The sequence below is a fragment of the Acanthaster planci genome, linkage group LG21 (assembly GCF_054643075.1).
Source record: "Acanthaster planci isolate LZ-2023a linkage group LG21, COTS_SCS, whole genome shotgun sequence".
NCBI classification, from domain to species: Eukaryota; Metazoa; Echinodermata; class Asteroidea; order Valvatida; family Acanthasteridae; genus Acanthaster; species Acanthaster planci.
The window spans coordinates 300327-318972 of record NC_141797.1 but is presented as its reverse complement, the minus strand read 5'-3'; the positions used below and the strand labels follow the sequence as shown (position 1 = coordinate 318972).

General features: G+C 40.1%; 3 protein-coding genes across 6 annotated transcripts in view; all 3 read right to left on the bottom strand.

Annotated features, from left to right (window-relative positions):
* The window catches only part of LOC110982329 (uncharacterized), a 59187-nt gene extending 56610 nt beyond the window's left edge, over window positions 1–2577 (bottom strand). The window contains exon 1 of the transcript XR_015423659.1: window positions 827–2577. The gene's annotated coding sequence lies outside the window, so the exon portion shown is untranslated. The remainder of the gene's footprint in view (window positions 1–826) is intronic.
* The window catches only part of LOC147795652 (uncharacterized), a 30095-nt gene extending 24647 nt beyond the window's left edge, over window positions 1–5448 (bottom strand). For all 4 annotated transcript variants that reach the window (XM_087131195.1, XM_087131192.1, XM_087131193.1 and 1 more), the window contains exon 1: window positions 3809–5448. The gene's annotated coding sequence lies outside the window, so the exon portion shown is untranslated. The remainder of the gene's footprint in view (window positions 1–3808) is intronic.
* A 7055-nt stretch (window positions 5449–12503) lies between these two features.
* LOC147795646 (uncharacterized) overlaps window positions 12504–18646 on the bottom strand; it is a 104629-nt gene continuing 98486 nt past the window's right edge. Inside the window, exons 3-5 of the mRNA XM_087131198.1 lie at window positions 14747–15522; window positions 13906–14064; window positions 12504–13400 (exon numbers count right to left, since the gene is read on the bottom strand). Of these exons, the coding sequence (XP_086987324.1) occupies window positions 13337–13400; window positions 13906–14064; window positions 14747–15519 (996 nt within the window). The 5' untranslated portion in view covers window positions 15520–15522 and the 3' untranslated portion in view covers window positions 12504–13336. The remainder of the gene's footprint in view (window positions 13401–13905; window positions 14065–14746; window positions 15523–18646) is intronic.

The following is an 18646-nucleotide window of genomic DNA, read 5'->3' as shown; positions in this document are numbered from 1 at the left end:
GTGATTATCACCAAATGCATTGGTAAATAATAAACAACTTTGAATGGTGAAAGCTCTTGGAAGGACACCCTTAAGCTTGAGGCGTTGTTTATTTTTGAGAAAGAAATTCAGTATAATAAACATTTCAAATAACTGTAGAAGACGGCGTTGAAATTCTGTTATCTGCCATGATTTTTGAGCATTTCAAAAGGAGGGTAGCTAGTTTTGACAAAAACCGGATGTTGAATGGAGTGGGAACTTCACAAATGCTCACAAGGTTGAAGGGAGATTGAATATCGGACAATTGAGTTTTGGGGGACTGAATCCCTTGGTATTGAGAGGATATAAATTGACTCTGTGGTGTTTAATAGCGACAATTGCTTCAAGCAACAACGCTTTCCCAGTTTCGATAATGTTGACGCCGTCTTAATTAGCACATTTCGATTTAATCCTGTTGGAACTTTCAATATCAACGTGATTTTTCTACCATCATTGAGTGACACTGGTAATTAAAATCGCCGCTTTCAACTCGACTACCCCTCCCCCCAAATAAATTATCCAATAATGCCTACAATACAATTGGTTTCAAAATACTTCTTCCCAGGAAACCTATACCCCGACAAACACAAGCCAAGGAGTAAACACCATCGATCATAAACACCTTTTGCAGTTATAAGCTTAATTGCGCCTTCTATGTTCAACTGAAGACCAGTTATACTCATTGGTGTCAACGATAACTTTACTTTCAGTTGCTGGATGTTTGTTGGACAATGTCAATGGTTCAACCGTTGTAATACAAAGTAAACAGTGCAAGTTTTGGCGGTATACTAGATGAACGTTATCTTACCTTCTATCAGTGTGTTTCAACCAGAAATGCAAAGCTTCACAGCCAATAACAATGATTTGAGTAGTCAAAGAAGTCACTGCTGGTGTGTGCTAATTAAAGCAAAGATTCCTGATCAAGTTTCCCTCCTAGGGTTACAGACACCACCTTCAAACTAAACAGCTTCGTATACACTGTGGCGAATTTTATCTGCGCATTTCCGCGTGTGAAAACGAGGTTCCAGGTTTTTGGTCAACGCCCAGAAAATAAGCGGAAAGAAATTCCTACGCGGCCGATCAACTAACTATTAGCCGTTTGCACCAATTTGTGTCCTTTTCGAATATTAAATAGCCAATGAATTCCAAATATTTGAGGAAAAAGTGAGGCGGTACGATGGCAAAAATGAATGCTTAATTTTCTGGGAAGTTGAACGAAATGCTCTACTTTGCATCTGGTGTAGGCATCAATGCACACATTCAGTTGGCGGTGTGTCGGAACTACTTTTACCCCATGGATTGCAATCTTTTCATAATTTCTGGAGCGTCCCCCCCCGCTCCAAAAACCACAAGTCGTAGAAATTAAGCTTTCATTTAATATGCGTTACTTATTAAAATTGCGCGTATCCAATGTTAATGTTGAACTATAGCCCCATCTACTTGAGTTTGTTTCTGTGGGTGGGTTTTACACATAGTTCTGTAAACAAACCACACCAAAATGGGCATGGATTTTTAGGGAAAGTTGAGCATTTACCCGATGGCTACCTGATCCTCTGTTTTTATGTTTTAACAAAATGTTGATTCATACCATCGATCTTATAATTCCTGCTAAGTTACTTAAGATGGGCGTAGTGACTTTGTGTAAACAAGCTAGTCAGTCATCTGAAAAGATGCATTAATTGCCAAAGCACTGACAGCATGTCATCATTGCTAGGCGCCAACCTGTGTAAAACTTACCACTGCAAGAAACTGGTTATAATTATCTTCTTATGTCTTCGGTTTGTGGAAGTTCGCCTGTACGGACTCACAGGCAAACATGTACGTGTATCATGCAGTGGTTAGGAGCAAAGGTTGAATAATATGACGCTCTCAATGATTTGAGTAAACCCGACATGCGACGGTACCTCCTCCAGCACTGCATTTCCATGGCAGGTAAACCTTCACAGCTATACAAACAACAGACAGTACCCAGTGCTGGATGGCACAAACAAAACTAAACGATTGTAATATGTTGACGCACGTCTAGCTTCTTGTGGGGGATTTTGTGTTAACACGATTTCAATTACACGTATTGAGCTTTTTCCTCAGTCATGCGTACCACGCAATATGAATACGAATGGTATCACGGGTTAAGGGGTGAACCTTTTGACCCGGAGGAGTGACTATTTTCTATATTGGCGGCTGATGGAAAAAACCATTGGAGCAATGTTTGAAAAGCTAAAAAACATTTTTGAAAGTACAACGACACAATCATAGAAGCATTTATTTTCACAAGGCTGAGTGGGATCTGTTTAACTTCGTTTAAAACAATTTCTCACTTGGTAACCAAGATAGGTTTTGTTTACTTTTGGAGCTCAGATGTGCAGCTGTTTTCAACAAGTGTGATAAAAAACTGTGAAAAATATTCCCTTCTGTTTTGCCAAGTTTCCAGAATGGAATGATCAGGGTTGCAGGTGCAGAGGTATAGTAAGCTCTGGTAACCCTTCACTCTATTCAGTGGCTCACGTCTGTTCGTTGAGACTGATTGCTGAAGGCCAAACACGTGATGCATTCTGTATGTAGGACCTTAATCCCTGAGTAAGAGCTCAAACATTTACACCATTTTTTGGATAAAAAAGTCATATTAATTGCTAAGCTGCGACTGGAAAGATCATTGTGAACACGAAATAATTACGGGAAAGAGCAAGTCAGTGCTGTTTACAATATTTTAAAATTAAACAGTTTTTATTCATATTTTATAGTTTCTCTCTTCACAATCTACAATATGATTCGCTTTACTGGAGCGAAGATCGTTCAATCAAAATTTTCCGAGGCAACTCCTGACTTTGCATACATAGAAATAAAGATCTCTATTAAAATATTGATTTATCAATGTTTATTTGCTAATTTTTTAATTCCTATTTGTTTCTGTTTGAATTGTAATGAAAAGAATGGATTACAGCGATGTAAAAATTATTTCTATCACACAAACAGACAAAGTTTGGAAAGGTCTGAAAAGGAATGAAAAAAAAAGGCAAAAGTGTTACATCAAACAATGTGACAAAAAGAAATGAGCCATTGTTCGGAGGAATTCGAACAATCTTAGTATACGTTCACATTTAATGAATACATTTCGATTGAATCCTGTTGGAACTTTCAGTATGAATGTAATTTTTTGCCATCATTGAGTGACACTGGTAACTCCAAAATTATTTTTAATATGTAATGTATCTTTTTGTTAATAATTTTTGGAGAGGATTCACCAACTTCCTTCCTGCCTTTGTCGACATTATCACTCCTTTACACAGATGTTGCCTTGTATTCTTATCACTGCCACGTTTCAACGGATTTATGGACGAAACAAAGATAAAGCTATTATCAGGTTAATGACAGTTTCTATTCAGAGACTTCGCCCTGTAATCCCTGCTTATAACTGAAATTACGAGAATTTTCTACTACGGCATTGCACGCACAGTTTGTAGGACGTTGACACAAATGGCCGCTTTCAACTCAACTTAAACTGAGGAAATTGATTTATGAATATTGCTCACATCACGATAGCTTTCAAAATACTTCTTCCTAGAAAGCCTATACCCCGAGGAACAGAAGCCAAGGAGTAAACACCATCGATCATAAACACCTTTTGCAGTTATAAGTTTAATTGGGCCTTCTGTGTTCAACTGAAGACCAGCCTCACTGGTGTCAACGATAGCTTTTCTTTCACTTGCTGGATAATGCCAATGTTTCAACCGTTGTAATACAAAGTATACAGTGCACGTTTTGGCGGTATACTAGATGAACGTTACCTTACCTTCAATCAGTGTGTTTCAACCAGAAATGCAAAGCTTCACAGCCAATAACAATGATGTGAGTAGTCAAAAAAGTCACTGCTGATGTGTGCTAATTAAAGCAAAGGTTCCTGATCAAGTTTCCCTCCTAGGGTTACAGACACCACCTTCAAACTAAACAGCTTCGTATACACTGTGGCGAATTTTGTCTGCGCATTTCCGCGTCTGACAACGAAGCTCCAGGTTTTTGGTCGACGCCCAGAAAATAAGCGGAAAGAAATTCCTACGCGGCCGATCAACTAACTATTAGCCGTTTGCACCAATTTGTGTCCTTTTCGAATATTAAATAGCCAATGAATTCCAAATATTTGAGGAAAAAGTGAGGCGGTACGATGGCAAAAATGAATGCTTAATGTTCTGAAGTTTGCATGAAATGTTCTACTTTGCATCTCAGTGTAGGCATCAATGCTCACAATGGCGGTATGTCGGAACTACTTTTAGTCAATGGACGGCAATCAATACAGAATCTCCGGTTCATGGTAGTTTGCCTGTATGTACCCACATACAGGTGTTGCCAGGAAACTTGTGCCCGCTTTTGGTGTAGCTCGGAGTTCGTACGATAAAGAAAATCTCCTAAGGCTTATTATTGAGGAACTCATTTGCATGTTAAAACGACACAAGAATCGGAATTTCCCTCTTGTAATCCTACACACTCGCACACACACAAGATCTTTAGCAAGTTCACGACCTCGCTTTTGGAAATTTTTCTTCCCCTAAGGGAATAAAAGGGTGAGAACGTGAGAGAGCAATACCCAGGGTACAATGTACTTGGATTAGATAATGTGCGTGCACTCAAGTAGAACCGATACCGAAACCCCTGGTAGGTTCGTTCATTACCAAATATGGTTATCAAACCATCCAGGTATGTGAAGTGTGAACAATGGAATCGTGGGCGGTTTTTACTATGTACTCAGGGGAAAATCTACGTTACTTCATACCTGGTTGTGCTATGTAGAGAAATTAACCCAGACATGGAATTACAGGTGTTGAGCCAGTGCAGAGCCTTTTTACGTTTTGTGAAGTAGTGATATATGAATGGAATTGTTAATTCAGCGTATCATTGGGAAAGTGACTTAAGAGACTGCGAGAGTTTATTTATATTGAGAGGATATAAATTGACTCTGTGGCGTTTAATAGCGACAATTGCTTCAAACAACAACACGTTCCCTGTTTCGATAATGTTGACGCCGTCTTAATAAGCACATTTCGATTTAATCCTGTTGGAACTTTCAATATCAACGTGATTTTTCTACCATCATTGAGTGACACTGGTAACTAAAATCGCCGCTTTCAACTCGACTAACCCCCCCAAAAAATTATTCAATAATGCCTGCAATACAGTTGGTTTTAAAAAACTTCTTCCTAGAAAGTCTATACCCCAACGAACAGAAGCCAAGGAGTAGACACCATCGATCATAAACACCTTTTGCAGTTATAAGCTTAATTAGGCCTTCTATGTTCAACTGGAGACCAGTTATACTCATTGGTGTCAACGATAACTTTACTTTCAGTTGCTGGATGTTTGTTGGACAATGTCAATGGTTCAACCGTTGTAATATAAAGTATACAGTGCAAGTTTTGGCGGTATACTAGATGGACGTTATCTTACCTTCTTTCAGTGTGTTTCAACCAGAATTGCAAAGCTTCACAGCCAATAACAATGATGTGAGTAGTCAAAGAAGTCACTGCTGATGCGTGCTAATTAAAGCAAAGATTCCGGATGAAGTTTCCCTCCTAGGGTTACAGACACCACCTTCAAACTAAACAGCTTCGTATACACTGTGGCGAATTTTGATTGCGCATTTCCGCGTGTGAAAACGAGGCTCCAGGTTTTTGGTCAACGCCCAGAAAATAAGCGGAAAGAAATTCCTACGCAGCCAATCAACTAACGATTAGCAGTTTGCACCAAATTGTGTCCTTTTCGAATATTATATAACCAATGAATTCCAATTATTTGAGGAAAAAGTGAGGCGGTACGATGGCAAAAATGAATGCTTAATGTTCTGAAGTTTGCATGAAATGTTCTACTTTGCATCTCAGTGTAGGGCTAGGCATCAATGCTCACAATGGCGGCATGTCGGAACTACTTTTAGTCAATGGAAGGCAATCAATACGGAATCCCCCTCGCTCCCCCCCAAAAAAGTCACAGAAATTAAGCTTTCATTTTATAGGCGTTGAAAACTGCGTGTATCCATTGTTAATGTACCAGTCTTCTCCTCAAAGTTTTAATCCTAATGTAGGGATCTGGGAATTTCCTCTCTAATTTAGAAATTATGTGACCTTTGAACCTTGTGCACGTCTTCAAGGCGTGATTGGCCCACGTGGGTGCACAGAATGTACAGTACAAGGATTTTCTGTAAGTCTTGCCTGTCGGCCGGAAGTGGCCTACAATGTGATATTTTTTGGCGGCACTGAAGTTGGGCGGGTTTCCAAGGTTTTTTCGGGAGAGCGGGGAGTGCTGTGCGAGACGACTGGGTGGATGGACGTTGTGATGGCTCGGCCGGGAATCACATAGATTAGCACCGGTTTAATTGCCCAAGCAGTTGTAATTATAATGATGGCGAAATAAAAGAAATCCAGTCCGCTTGAAAACCCAAGTCTTTCAGTGCCTGCTGAACTTTCTTTTTGCCTGCCTAGCCTCCAATTCCCCCTTCAGTGGCGGACGGACCGCCGCCCCCGAGCGATCAGCCAGGGGCTGGACCGCTACACTAACTATGATCCCCATCCATTTTGGTGCGTGTGTGGTTAGTTTTAAACATAGTTCCGTAGACAAACCACACAAAATGGGCATAAATTTAAGGAAAGTAAATTAATTACTCGATGGCTTCTTGATCATCATTTTTTTTAACGTTTTAATTGATTCATACCATCGATCTTATAATTCCTGCTTTGTTACCAAAGATGGGCATAGTGACTTTGTGTAAACAAGCTAGTCAGTCATCTGAAAAGATGAATTAGTTGTCAAAGCACTGGCAGCATGTCATCATTGCTCGGCGCCAACCTGCGTAAAACCTACCACTGCGAGGAACTAGTTATAATTATTCTCTCATGTCTTCGGTTTGTGGAAGTTCGCCTGTATGGACTCACAGGCAGACCTGTATCGTGCAGTGGTTAGGAGCAAAGGTTGAATAATACGACGCTCTCATTTATTGAGCAAACCCGACAAGCGACGGTACTTGCTCCGGCACTTGATTTCCATGGCAGGTAAACCTTTACAGCTATACAAACAACAGACAGTACCCAGTGCTGGATGTCACAAACAAAACTAAACGATTGTTATACGTTACGCACGTCTAGCTTCTTGTCGGGGATTTTGTTTTGAGTTTTTTCCTCAGTCATGCGTACCACGCAATATGAATACGAATGGTATCATGGGTGAAGGGGTGAACCTTTTGACCCGAAGGAGTGAATACTTTCTATAGTTGGCGGCTGATGGAAAAAACCATTGGAGCAATGTTTGTAAGGCAAAAAACATTTCAAAAATACAACGACACACTAAAAGCATTTATTTCTACAAGGCTGAGTGGGAATTGTTTAACTTCGTTTGAAACAATTTCTCACTTGGTAACCAAGATAGGTTTTGTTTACTTTTGGATCACAAATGTGCAGCTGTTTTTATCAGGTTTCATCAAAAACTATGTAAAATATTCCTTCTGTTTTGGCAAGTTTCAGGAATGGAGTGACAAACGTTGCTGGTGCAGTGGTATAAAAACACTGGCAGTCTTTCAGTCAGTTCAGTGGCTCGTGTCTGTCTGTTAAAACTGATTGCTGAAAGCCAAACCCCTCCTGCACGCTGTATGTAGGAGCATTGAAAGCCATGGCCCTCGATCTATTCAAATTCATATTCCGAGATGATGGAATTTTGTCTGATGAATTATTCCCTTGGTGGCTAAACGTTAGAAAACTGACCAAAAAACTTGAGGCCACAATGTAAAAACTGATAAAAGTTAAAACACATAAACCTAAAATGAAAAACAAAAAGGGAATTAAGATATAAAAGGGGAATTCTGCAAATATTTCATTTTGAGAGAACAGGACGTCCTCATTACGATTTTTATTTTTGTATAAGAGAAAACAAATTATTCAAAACGAAGGCGCCAGAGTCTACTTAGGTCCAATCAGCTGCAAGTGACAAACCCTAATTCTTGAGTGTCAACGATCCCTCCCATGTCAAGGCCGATTTTATTGTTTTTAATTTGCACTGCGCCAGTGACTGATTTCTCGAAAATGTGCCATCTTCTGCTAAATCAGGAATATTTAGTCTCTCCCTCGAGTAATACCTGATCCACATCCCTCCTGGAGGCAAGACTAGTAGGTCATGCACATGTGATCTGCAAACACTTCTTCCAAGACGCTGACTTGATTCTTCAGTGAGTGAAACATTTAGTTTTGCTCAGCGCATAGAGTGCAGTCCTCTATTATGCAACTACACTGCATTGCCTATGTTTGCCCTTGTATTAAACAAGAGACTCTATTGGCGTTTAACTAAACCTCTTCTGTCTAACCATTGTGGCCATCACTATGCTTCACGCGGCATGCACATAACGCTAAAGCAGTTAAACGTCGATTATTTACTCCTTCGTCTTTCAATTACTTCTTGGTCATGCCGATCTAAAAGATATATAAGTCTGATTTCGTCCTTGATAAAGTTAAAAGGGTACTTCAGCGCCAAAATATGGATATAGTCTCGCGAGAGAACTTTACACTGGGGTCCTTTCGGAGCTTGCTGGGACTGCACAGTTCAAATTCTGCAGAAGGCTGGAATTTTCTCTCGACAACTGAAGTTGACTTGAATACAGATCTTATTCCAACCCAGCGGTTCTAGATGCCTAACAATTGAGTGGACGACAGGCAATCGGAAGTCCACTCCTCTGACCGAAGCAAGACTGGTCAGGCCTCTAACTCAAAGCTTGGCAAGAAAGGCAGTGAACAGCTATCTGCTGCGCAATGTAAGAGTGTCACCATGGCCAATGAAGAGGCCTTATATAATTAGACAGCTTGACGCTAAGGAGACGAGATTAGTCGGTCTTATAGCTTCACCGTGAGTTCATGATGACTGTGGGCTGTTCATCAGAGGTAGGAATAGTTCCTGTTTTCTTTGCCACTGTGCATGCAAGTTTGTCTACCGTATGAATTTGTTAGTTTGTAACATAATTTGTAATATTTACACCTGTGTGTCGGCATTTATGTTAAAACCTAATATTGTTTGCATATATGTAACCGTATCGAGGTGCCGTGTAACTAGCTGCAGGTAAATCCCTATCGAAAGGCACGTCGATATTTACGAATCGAGTTCTATAAATTAGATCCTCCGTGCTTTTTTGAAACCATTTATTAATGATAAGTCATGTCAGTTTTTTGCTTCTTGGCACATTTTGGTGGCTGCTTTCCAGTAACGTTAGTGAGTTTCCTTCGATGTTATGCCCCATACAGTGTGATAATTTCGACTACTGACCTGGTGTAATTTCTGCTAGTTTTGCTGTCGGTTTTAAGCCTGTGCTCAGCAAAGTCGTAAGTGTCTTTGCGATTTATTATTGATTGATTTTGTGCCTGTCAGTTCAAGATATTTAAGCATGTTGCATATACATATATATTGTGTCGCTCCTTCCTCCATGCTACAACTCATTTGAGATATTATTGCACGATGTTTCCGATAATTGTCATGTTTCCCTCAGACCTCAAATAACTGACAAACTTATTTGGTCATGTTAAACATAAGTTTATTGTCATGGGCGCATCATAATACATGTATTGTTTGATCTGTGGTTAATTTCAGATTAAACCTAGTTACATTCCACAAGTCTATGTGCGTGGAAAGAAAGTGTCAATGGCCATGAGTGTGATAGGGCTGACTGCAAACAGAGCAGCAGAATGCACTACACCCCCTCCGGCACTTGATTACCATGTTACCTGCGTAATAGATGGAGCAAACGGGATGACTGATCGACATCTAGATCCGTGTGAAACAAACAAGCCCATGCCATGTGGGGATTTTGAAAAATAAGGAATAAATCTCGTATGGGTAAGGTGTGGTTCTTAGAAGAATGTTAACTCGACGTTTCGGCCAGTGTGCTCTGGTCGGCCATAGAGATTTTCCGGCACAACACCGTACCCTCCTATAAAATCGGTTTCAAGCTCATCGACATCTGGCACCCACTATACTTGCACCTAAGCCGACCCCCACTCCCGGGCAGTAGGGTCCCCATACCTGAAACCCATGCCACCTATCCCCCAGGCGTCAGGGTCTTCTCTACCCAAAGCCACCCCCCCCCTTGGCGTAAGGGTCCCCTATACCTTAACCCAGGGTTTCCCGCCAATTCCGCGACCCCGCACCGCCACAGCATCCAACACCTTCATGCAACAGTGCTTATGCAGGAGTTACACAACCAGCGAATCCCATTCCACGCTCCACTGCTTCCGGTTTACCATTATAAGCCAGCTATCCACTCGAGTCTGGAACACTCTTCTATACAAATATCAACTGGGGTTTCGGTTACGACACAGAATACAGACAGAATACGTGACAGAATAAAATCACAGTGAACCAGATTAAGATTTCGTGAATTAAGGACTTAATAGGTAAAAAAACTGCTAGGTGAGACTTCATGACAGCGATGAATGACAAGAAAATCCAAAATGTCCGAGACTAAGAAAGAGCTCTTCATTGCTGATTCTCCAACGCTCGTTTACACGTTTAATAGTTCCCAATTATACTAACATTCGCTTTTAGGATTTTCAAAATAATCCTGTGTACAATAGGTGATTAATATGAACTTGAGGTTGTGTATATATGTTTAAATATTATGATTTCCGTCGAATGAAAAATGAACTTATTACTGTCAAGTGGATTACATGCGACTTCCAGTTAATATAAACCAAACGCTTTATGCAATGATGACCGATATCGGGAAACCGTGTGATCTCACGGTAGTTTGGGTTTTGTACAAAAGCATGTCCCAGAAGTAACAAACTGTAGCGCTCGGCACTCTAGCCAATGACATCAAGAATTAAGTGCCAAGCAGTATTTTTAATTAAAATAACAAAAATATGGTATTTTAAACTGCATGATTATTCAAAGGTCGAGTTCGGGCGGCCTGTTCGTGACACGAGTTTCGTGTTCTCGCGCTCAAACGGTGGGGGCATGACCCAAGCACATGCAGACCGTTCTCGGAACACACACCACTACCTCGTCAGGGTTTTACACGAACATTTGGAAAAGCTCATGAGATTTGTTTATGAACAGCCGCAAAAACTATCGAGATGGCTTACGAGGATGGAGACAGTGGAAAGTTTTGTCTTAACATTTATAATTTTCCATGAAAGAAATTATTTCTTGATGATAAAGAAGTTAGCCGAGTTGTACGGTTCCCGGCGTTTGAGTCGCCGACCCATAAAACAACAAATCGAGCTGTTCGTGAACATACGAGAACAAGCCGCCCAAACTTAGTCAAAGTGTTTTCAAACAGGCGTAGCCTACTGCTGGTGAGCCCTCTGTTGAAACTAGCGTGAACAAAACTATCATCAAAATAATATTTGTTTCTTAGTTTGCATTTTTCATTCTTTTTCCATTTTTCTTTTCTATTTTATTCTTATTTTATTCTAATAGGTTTCATTCGGAACTGGCACGAAATTTCCAACCACTGCAAACATCCCAAGGCACTTTATTTTCCCTGAACAAATCCATTTTTCCAAAAGCACAAGTCTTAAATCGGACGCGTGTGCGAGATTTACCCTATCAACGCGGCTCTACGCCCATATTTGAGCGCTTGCTTTATTCCCGAATAATTTTTGCTTTTTTGAAATGCCGAATTGGGTCATTCGAAGTATAAAGCAAAATGTCGGATACAAGGCCCTGGAACTTCGAAGTACTGTGTTTGGTTCTACCCTTTGATAAAATAAAGCCACTGCAACCTATAGTCACCAATAGAACGAAAACTGAGACAAAGATGTAATCGAGACGAATGTTTATTTTTCTCACAATAATGAAATCATATCTGAGTAAAACAATGCGCTTCCAGATAAAAACTATCCATTTAAACGGATGTACAGAAACCTGAAACGCAGGGACGGATTCGGATGATAAAGAATAAACACCAAAATTCGATGAAGATTTTGAAAGTATCGTTTTACCAAACGCCATCTTTTTCTTTGAAATGTTGATTTTTCAAAATCCTGAACTATTTGAGAATGGAAAAGTCTACATACAAGTCTATGGGTATAAATAATAAATTCTCTGAAACATTGCATGCTCTAAACAAGTAGGCATTGATTAATTAATTTTTATCATTATGTTGAGTGTGCAACCGATGCTAAATTTCCAGTAAGGATAAACCCTGTCTAAACCTTGTCTAATTTTAGACTTGACCGAGATCACTTCAGATCAGAAAAGAATCAGAAATTGAGATCAACAGCTGTCAAAGAACGAAACCTTTAAGAGGAAGACCCTAATCTATGCAAAAAACACGAAGAAGTAAAAAAAAAAGTCTTGAAAATAGGGTTTAAATATTCACAGAATAATTCTAGCCCTTACAACAGGCTTACTTCGGTTACCATAACTTGGTAACATTTTAGAAATTATGAACACATTGGCATTAACATTCCGAATTGCCTATTAGTACTTTCCAAATTAAAAGTAAATTCTAACATAGAATACCTTTGTATCTGTACGCTTTGTTTTACAGGAAATTTGTTTTCAAAACAAATGGTTTCAAACCATTTATTAATGATAAGTCATGTGTGTTTCGCCAGCGAAATTTGAATAAAGAAAATTCTTTATAAATAGTTTCAAAAGATATAAGAAGCCTCCATGTACGCAAAAGGCATTTTTACATATCAGCTGGAAGTGCTGAACGATGCTTTACGACATTATAATAATAGACTAATTTGTGTAAAACATTTTAAAAGTGTTTTTAATATACAAAAGAATAAGTTACGTTGTAATTTCCATTCCGATAAATAAAAATACAGCAAAATACACTCACTTCAATAAATTTAATCACATGTGCTTACATACATAATACCTCCATATATATGGGACACAATTAATTAAACGCTTGAAAAGGGCAAACATGCGGACCTTGAGGCTGCAATTTAAAACTGTGAACAATGTAAATAATTTATGTGTCTGATGCACAGCTCGAGAAATTTAGACTTCTCTAGACTCGGATATAATAACCCATCGGGTAGCCTCACCAAAAATTGCCAAGAAAATGAAAGATGCAGACAAAAGATATAATTTCATGTGTGCCCCGAGCACCTAGGAGACGTGTAAATATTTTTTTTATCATTTTCTCTAAAGTGAAGATGTGTATGATCCTGTTCCTTGTTTACAATCATGCATACCGCCCTCTATAGTATCCAACTAAGATGACTCGGGTGTAAATATGTACACTACTTGCTTTATGATTGCTTGATGATCGGGAACAAAACAGACCTCGACAGCACCTTGGTATCAGTCCGGTGACGTCATTGTTTGTAGCCTACCGCGTGACTCATAAAGTTTTGGGTCTCAGACAGGCACAGGCCACTGGGATGTCCTCATACACATTATGGTACCTGTTGGAAACAGTGAGGTCATTGAATCTTTAGAAATTGTATAGTAATTCTTCCTTCGATTTTTCAATTCATTTAGGCGAAAGAAGGATGTAAAAGAATTTCTAATTTAGATAACATTTTAAGTTATCAAATAATTCTAACCATTTGAAGACGGACTACAAGTAAAAAGCATGCTCCTAAAACAGAAGAAGTAAAGAAAAATCTGAATTTCTCGTGACCTGCTACTGTAAGCTATGAAGGAGTAAATAATCCTGGTCTGTTCAAATAATATTTAAGAGTCAAATAACAAAGATTACATGAATTAATAAATGAATAATGCACTTTTACGAACAAATCCTGTCACTCATTCCCCTTTAAGTACATTGTAAAGTGATCCATTTAGGATTCCATGAATTTTTTAATTTTGGAATTTATATATTTGTAATTTTAAGAACTTCAAGTTCTTTGGCTTGAGCAGATTATTTATTTATTTTATGTCATATCAGCATTTAGTGGAAGAACTTACATAAACATTCCGTTGACGCACGGCCCACGACGTAAAACCTTCATGCGAAACAACACCTGATGGCAGTCATTCTCGTTAGAAAAAGCGCCCTCCTGTGCCAAAGATGTGTCAATGCATCTAGGACAGCGGCACTTTGCTATCTGTATAGTGCTCGGGTAACTGAAGTGAATGAAAAAAAATTAAATTCTCATAATTGTAATCAGTAGTTACATCAGCTAAAAAAGGTTCCCTATTTCAGATTTGATCGCCAAAACCAAAGGCTTTCTATGGCTTAACCCATCTGACGATAAATAGACGTGCATGGATTGAAAGAATTCAACCCTAAAAGAGCCAGGGCGGAGTTTACCCCGCCCCCTTGACATTTTCCCGATATCACGGCAATTTTGTCATTAGTTGAGCCTTAGTAGTTTTTAGAGTGACTCCCTTCCAGGCATTTTGACACTTTTTGTACAAATTCGCTCATACCGTTCTCGCGCATCACGTGTTTTCCCGAGACGGTTCAGCCTAAACAGTGCACTTTTGCCACTTTGGTGCTCAATGCACGCGTTCTGGCATGCACGTAGCCTTGACATTCAAATGACTATAACAACTAAAATACACAGCCGATTATTTTCAAACTTCAAATTTGTAATGATGAGAAGTGTTTGTACAGGGCGGATTAGGTTTGAAAAAATCAGGTATGACTCATCTAAGTTATTGGGGGCGGGATCCCCACGGTCTGTGAGATTGATTTAAAAAAATGACTCTTTTAGGGTTAAAGTTTCGTCAAGTTGTATCATCTCATTCAACATTTCGGATTGAACTATGACTTCCGGAATTCTGCAGTATTTCAGCAACTCACCGATCAGGGTCAACATCGGCCACATACGTCCAGGGGCACAAACTCCTTCTGTTGACTTCAACAATACCACTGACCCGGAGTAACTCTACTGGGCATGTGAGATTTACATATTCCTCCCTTAAAGGTGGAGTTACTAGTGACTCCGCCTCATCTCGTGCAGCGACCTCTTGCGGCAAGATTGCGAGAGCAGGAAACTTGACATGCTGGTTGTTTCTCTTGAAGTCTAGTCGTAACTGGTGCTCAGGCGGTTCCTGACACATGGTCATCTCGGCTTCACCCTGAGGTTCGCTGGTGCTCGCGCTATCGCTGTCCTGACTGCCGCTACCGTTTTCTTCAGTTGTTACTGCGCCGTCTCTCATTGTCGAGGTGGATGTGTCGACAGGGGCCGATGGAGTTGTCGGTACATTTGTCGAAGGTGTGGCTGGGTCGACTGTTATGGTGGTTGTCGCGTGGACTCCGACAAGCTGAGACTGAATATCTTGGATTTGAGGATCGTAGCCAAAACCGGCACCGCCGTCAACGTCTTCATACTCTGTCTTGATGGCGCCTAAAATGTTATTAACCTCTGAAGGTTCATCCGACTCGTCTGAGATTGGAAGCTGATTGGGAGCGTCATTAGCAGGACTTGAGGCCGGGATACTAGTCCTAGAAGTTGTGAACTCAGAGGGTACTGTTGCCATAGTAACTGAAGTAGTCTGGTCAGCATCCCTACGGGTTATATGGCCCAGGTTTGCAGACGTCAGGCACAGGATGAGTAGAAGTTCAGCGAGCATGCACTGTAGAGTGAAATCAAGACAGGTTGACTGCACTTATATTCTTAACTTTCTAAAATTTCAAACAAGGATTTCAAATCACCGAGTCTTCATTTTCTAACGTTATCTTTGGTACAGCAAAAGCACTATTTGATGTTCTTCATTTTGCGGGTGTCGGGGGCAGTACTGGATCACGGAGAAGGGGAATGGGAGTTGCAAAACCCTTGAGGCCTAATGATCCGTAGGCAAATTTATGCCACAAATATATAGACCAAAATGCTAAACAGTTCATCTTATTTTAGAATCGGTTTGCAATTCAGATTAGATCACCAGGCCTACCGTAGATTTACAAAACGGGGGAGAGAGAGCCCCGCTAAATAAGGCCTCAGGTAGGGGTTGGGTTTCTTTCAGATAGCGAATCCCACGTTTCGGCACAACAAAATGACCTAGAATAGTTCAATATGGCGATGGTACAGCGGATTTTTTACCTGCTTGCTCTTTAGTTCAAGACCCCTGCTTTATCGAGGCATGCAGTTTTACAATTCAAGCGGAATGTTTTTTTTTACTCTGAGTGGCTAAAATAGCTCATACATTGAGCTCAATATTTGCCATTCGCCGCTACCAAAAGCCATAATTTCTTTACGTTCACTTTTTGCAATTCGCAACCCGGATTTTGCTCTTTTTACAACTGTAAGTCGACAAAATACTCATCTTTAAGGTATACTGTGACCTTCCATTTATAGGAAGTGTCCTGTCCACCTTCGTCTGTGTGTATTTATAACCACGACACAATAGTCATGTGTCCACTGATTCCGGAAGTTCCTGAAAATAGATGGTTTTAGACGGAAGTTGTGGAATTTTGCCTTCACGGTGCCCTGGGATTTGGTACCGCGCCCATGTCAATATGCCGTTCATTCACGTCATTAGTATGCCAAAGCTGACCTTGGATATTCCATTTGTCCTGTTCCTTTGTCCAATCCCACCGCATGATAGGATTGGATGCTATTTCAGTGTGAATGACGTATTCCTTCAAAATACATTGTGATAAGAGATACTTGGTGCAATGCAGTATCTGTTACATGTATTACATAACAGTTTGGGGGATTTTTATTTTCCTGTGGGGAAAATGTTCTTGCCAGTCCCGAGAGGAGACTAGTCTTCAGACCTCGCAGACCGTAGGCTTCCTCTGTTGAGATTTTCGACTTTCCAAAAAAATTCAAAAAGTGTGAAGTCGAAAGAAGTGAAGAAATGCTATGAAATATCCGACTTAAAAATACTTCTGTACTTGGTTTCTAGCCTTAATTCCAGCCTGGATCAGGGAATTTGGAACGAAAGTTGCACCGGGATGTCACGTGATGGGCACGAGCGTGCCACGTGCGCGCCAAATGATTCAAAGGTGTGCTGGTACATCGCCTGAACGTATATGTGACCCGTACATCGAAATCAGGAATAAGTCACAAATTGACCTCTTGAGATATGCACATGGTCAGAAAGAGAATTTCATAAGCTTTCATAAGCTGGTATACCGGTAAGCTTGCATGCCTACACTTCCAAAATAGACAGAAACCGCCGAATCGATTTTTTTCAACATTCACCCACATCCCCACTTTACTTTTATTTCTTAACAGCCAACCAGTTTATTTCCATTGAACAACTCGATTGTCACCGAACCTTACTGACTTTGGATTTTTCTTCATTCGTATAACACCGTCACTAATCGGGGTCAAATCCCGTCTTTCAGAAGTTCGGGTGTACCTGTGACAACGAGGTCATTCATTCCCGGTGTGTGTGGTATCACCAGGACGCGAGCGTCCGCCTGACATGTATACCGGATTGTGAAGTAATGTCATTGCATTTAGGAAACATGATTCGCCAGTAACATATATTGAAACTCTTTTATTTCAAAAGAATGTTTACGGAATGATAATACTTCCAGAAATAGGCCTAAATATCCCAAATAGTGATTCCCAAGTGGGAAATAATTAAAAAATTGACAATACTCCTTGAGACTCAAGCCAAATAGTCTAAATTTGTAAGTACATTTTACTTATTACACAAAAAGCAAATTATCCAGGAAACGTTTGGACGACTGAACTTTGTCCTGAGATTATTAAGACGAAAAGTGATGGGTTTTAAGGTTTGTCTTTTGGTTTTCTACGTTTTTGCCACTCGGAGTGAGGGGAATAAATATGATGTGATTTTTTTTAAAAGTAGGCAGATTTGCCACGCACATTATAAAAAAATTGAACATTTCTGTACATGTAATCTTGAAGAAAAGCTGACGTTTTCTGTTAGTGCATTCTCAAAACTGGAGTCATAATGCTCAGATTTTGCAGACCGAGATGCAGAAAAATTTATTTGCTTTTTAGTGTCCCACGAAACAAGATAGGTATAGGCCTTGTCCTTGTGCTTCATCCTTGCCTGGCAAGCAAGTGTGTACACGAATTAACTTTGTGAATGAACAGGGTGGCGTCATCTGCCCTACGTCACGAGTCCTACGGTGAGAGTCCGGGATTTTCCCTTACAGCGCGTGTGATTGTGCCAGGTCACCCAAGCATGTCACATGAAGAAACGGCTTCGTACAGGACGAGGTCGTGGCATGTTTGTCTGCAGTCGACGCTGTGGAGTATAGCTATGGGCAAACTATTACAATATCAGTCCCTGCCGGAGAGGTTTAACGCTGACTATAGGGGCGCTGCCCTGATTATAACTCTGAAGTTGGGAGCGAGGTTTCAATTAATGCAAACCATATCCTGTCTTTTGCATTCAAAGATTTTCCTACACAGTTGCCTGTTTGTTATCATATTTGTTTTTGTTATTTCGTTAGTATGCAAATTATTGTCATGATGAAAACTTTCATTTTGAGAAGAGGATTTTGTGATTCCAGAGATATTACGACGTAGGTCAGGAAAATTCACAGTCTGCATTAAAGATGTCTAATAAAATGACAGACTTAGTTTCAGCCAAACGAACTAAATAAAACACCAAAGGCAAATTCTGGATAGGAAACTTACTTTCCATTAAGTTAACCCTACAAAAGGCAGGTTGAAATCTGAACCCCCCCCTTAACATTTTTCCCGATATCACTGCAGTGCAATTATTAAGAGTTAAGCCTTTATAAGTTATTAGCATAACTCTTGGCAGTCAC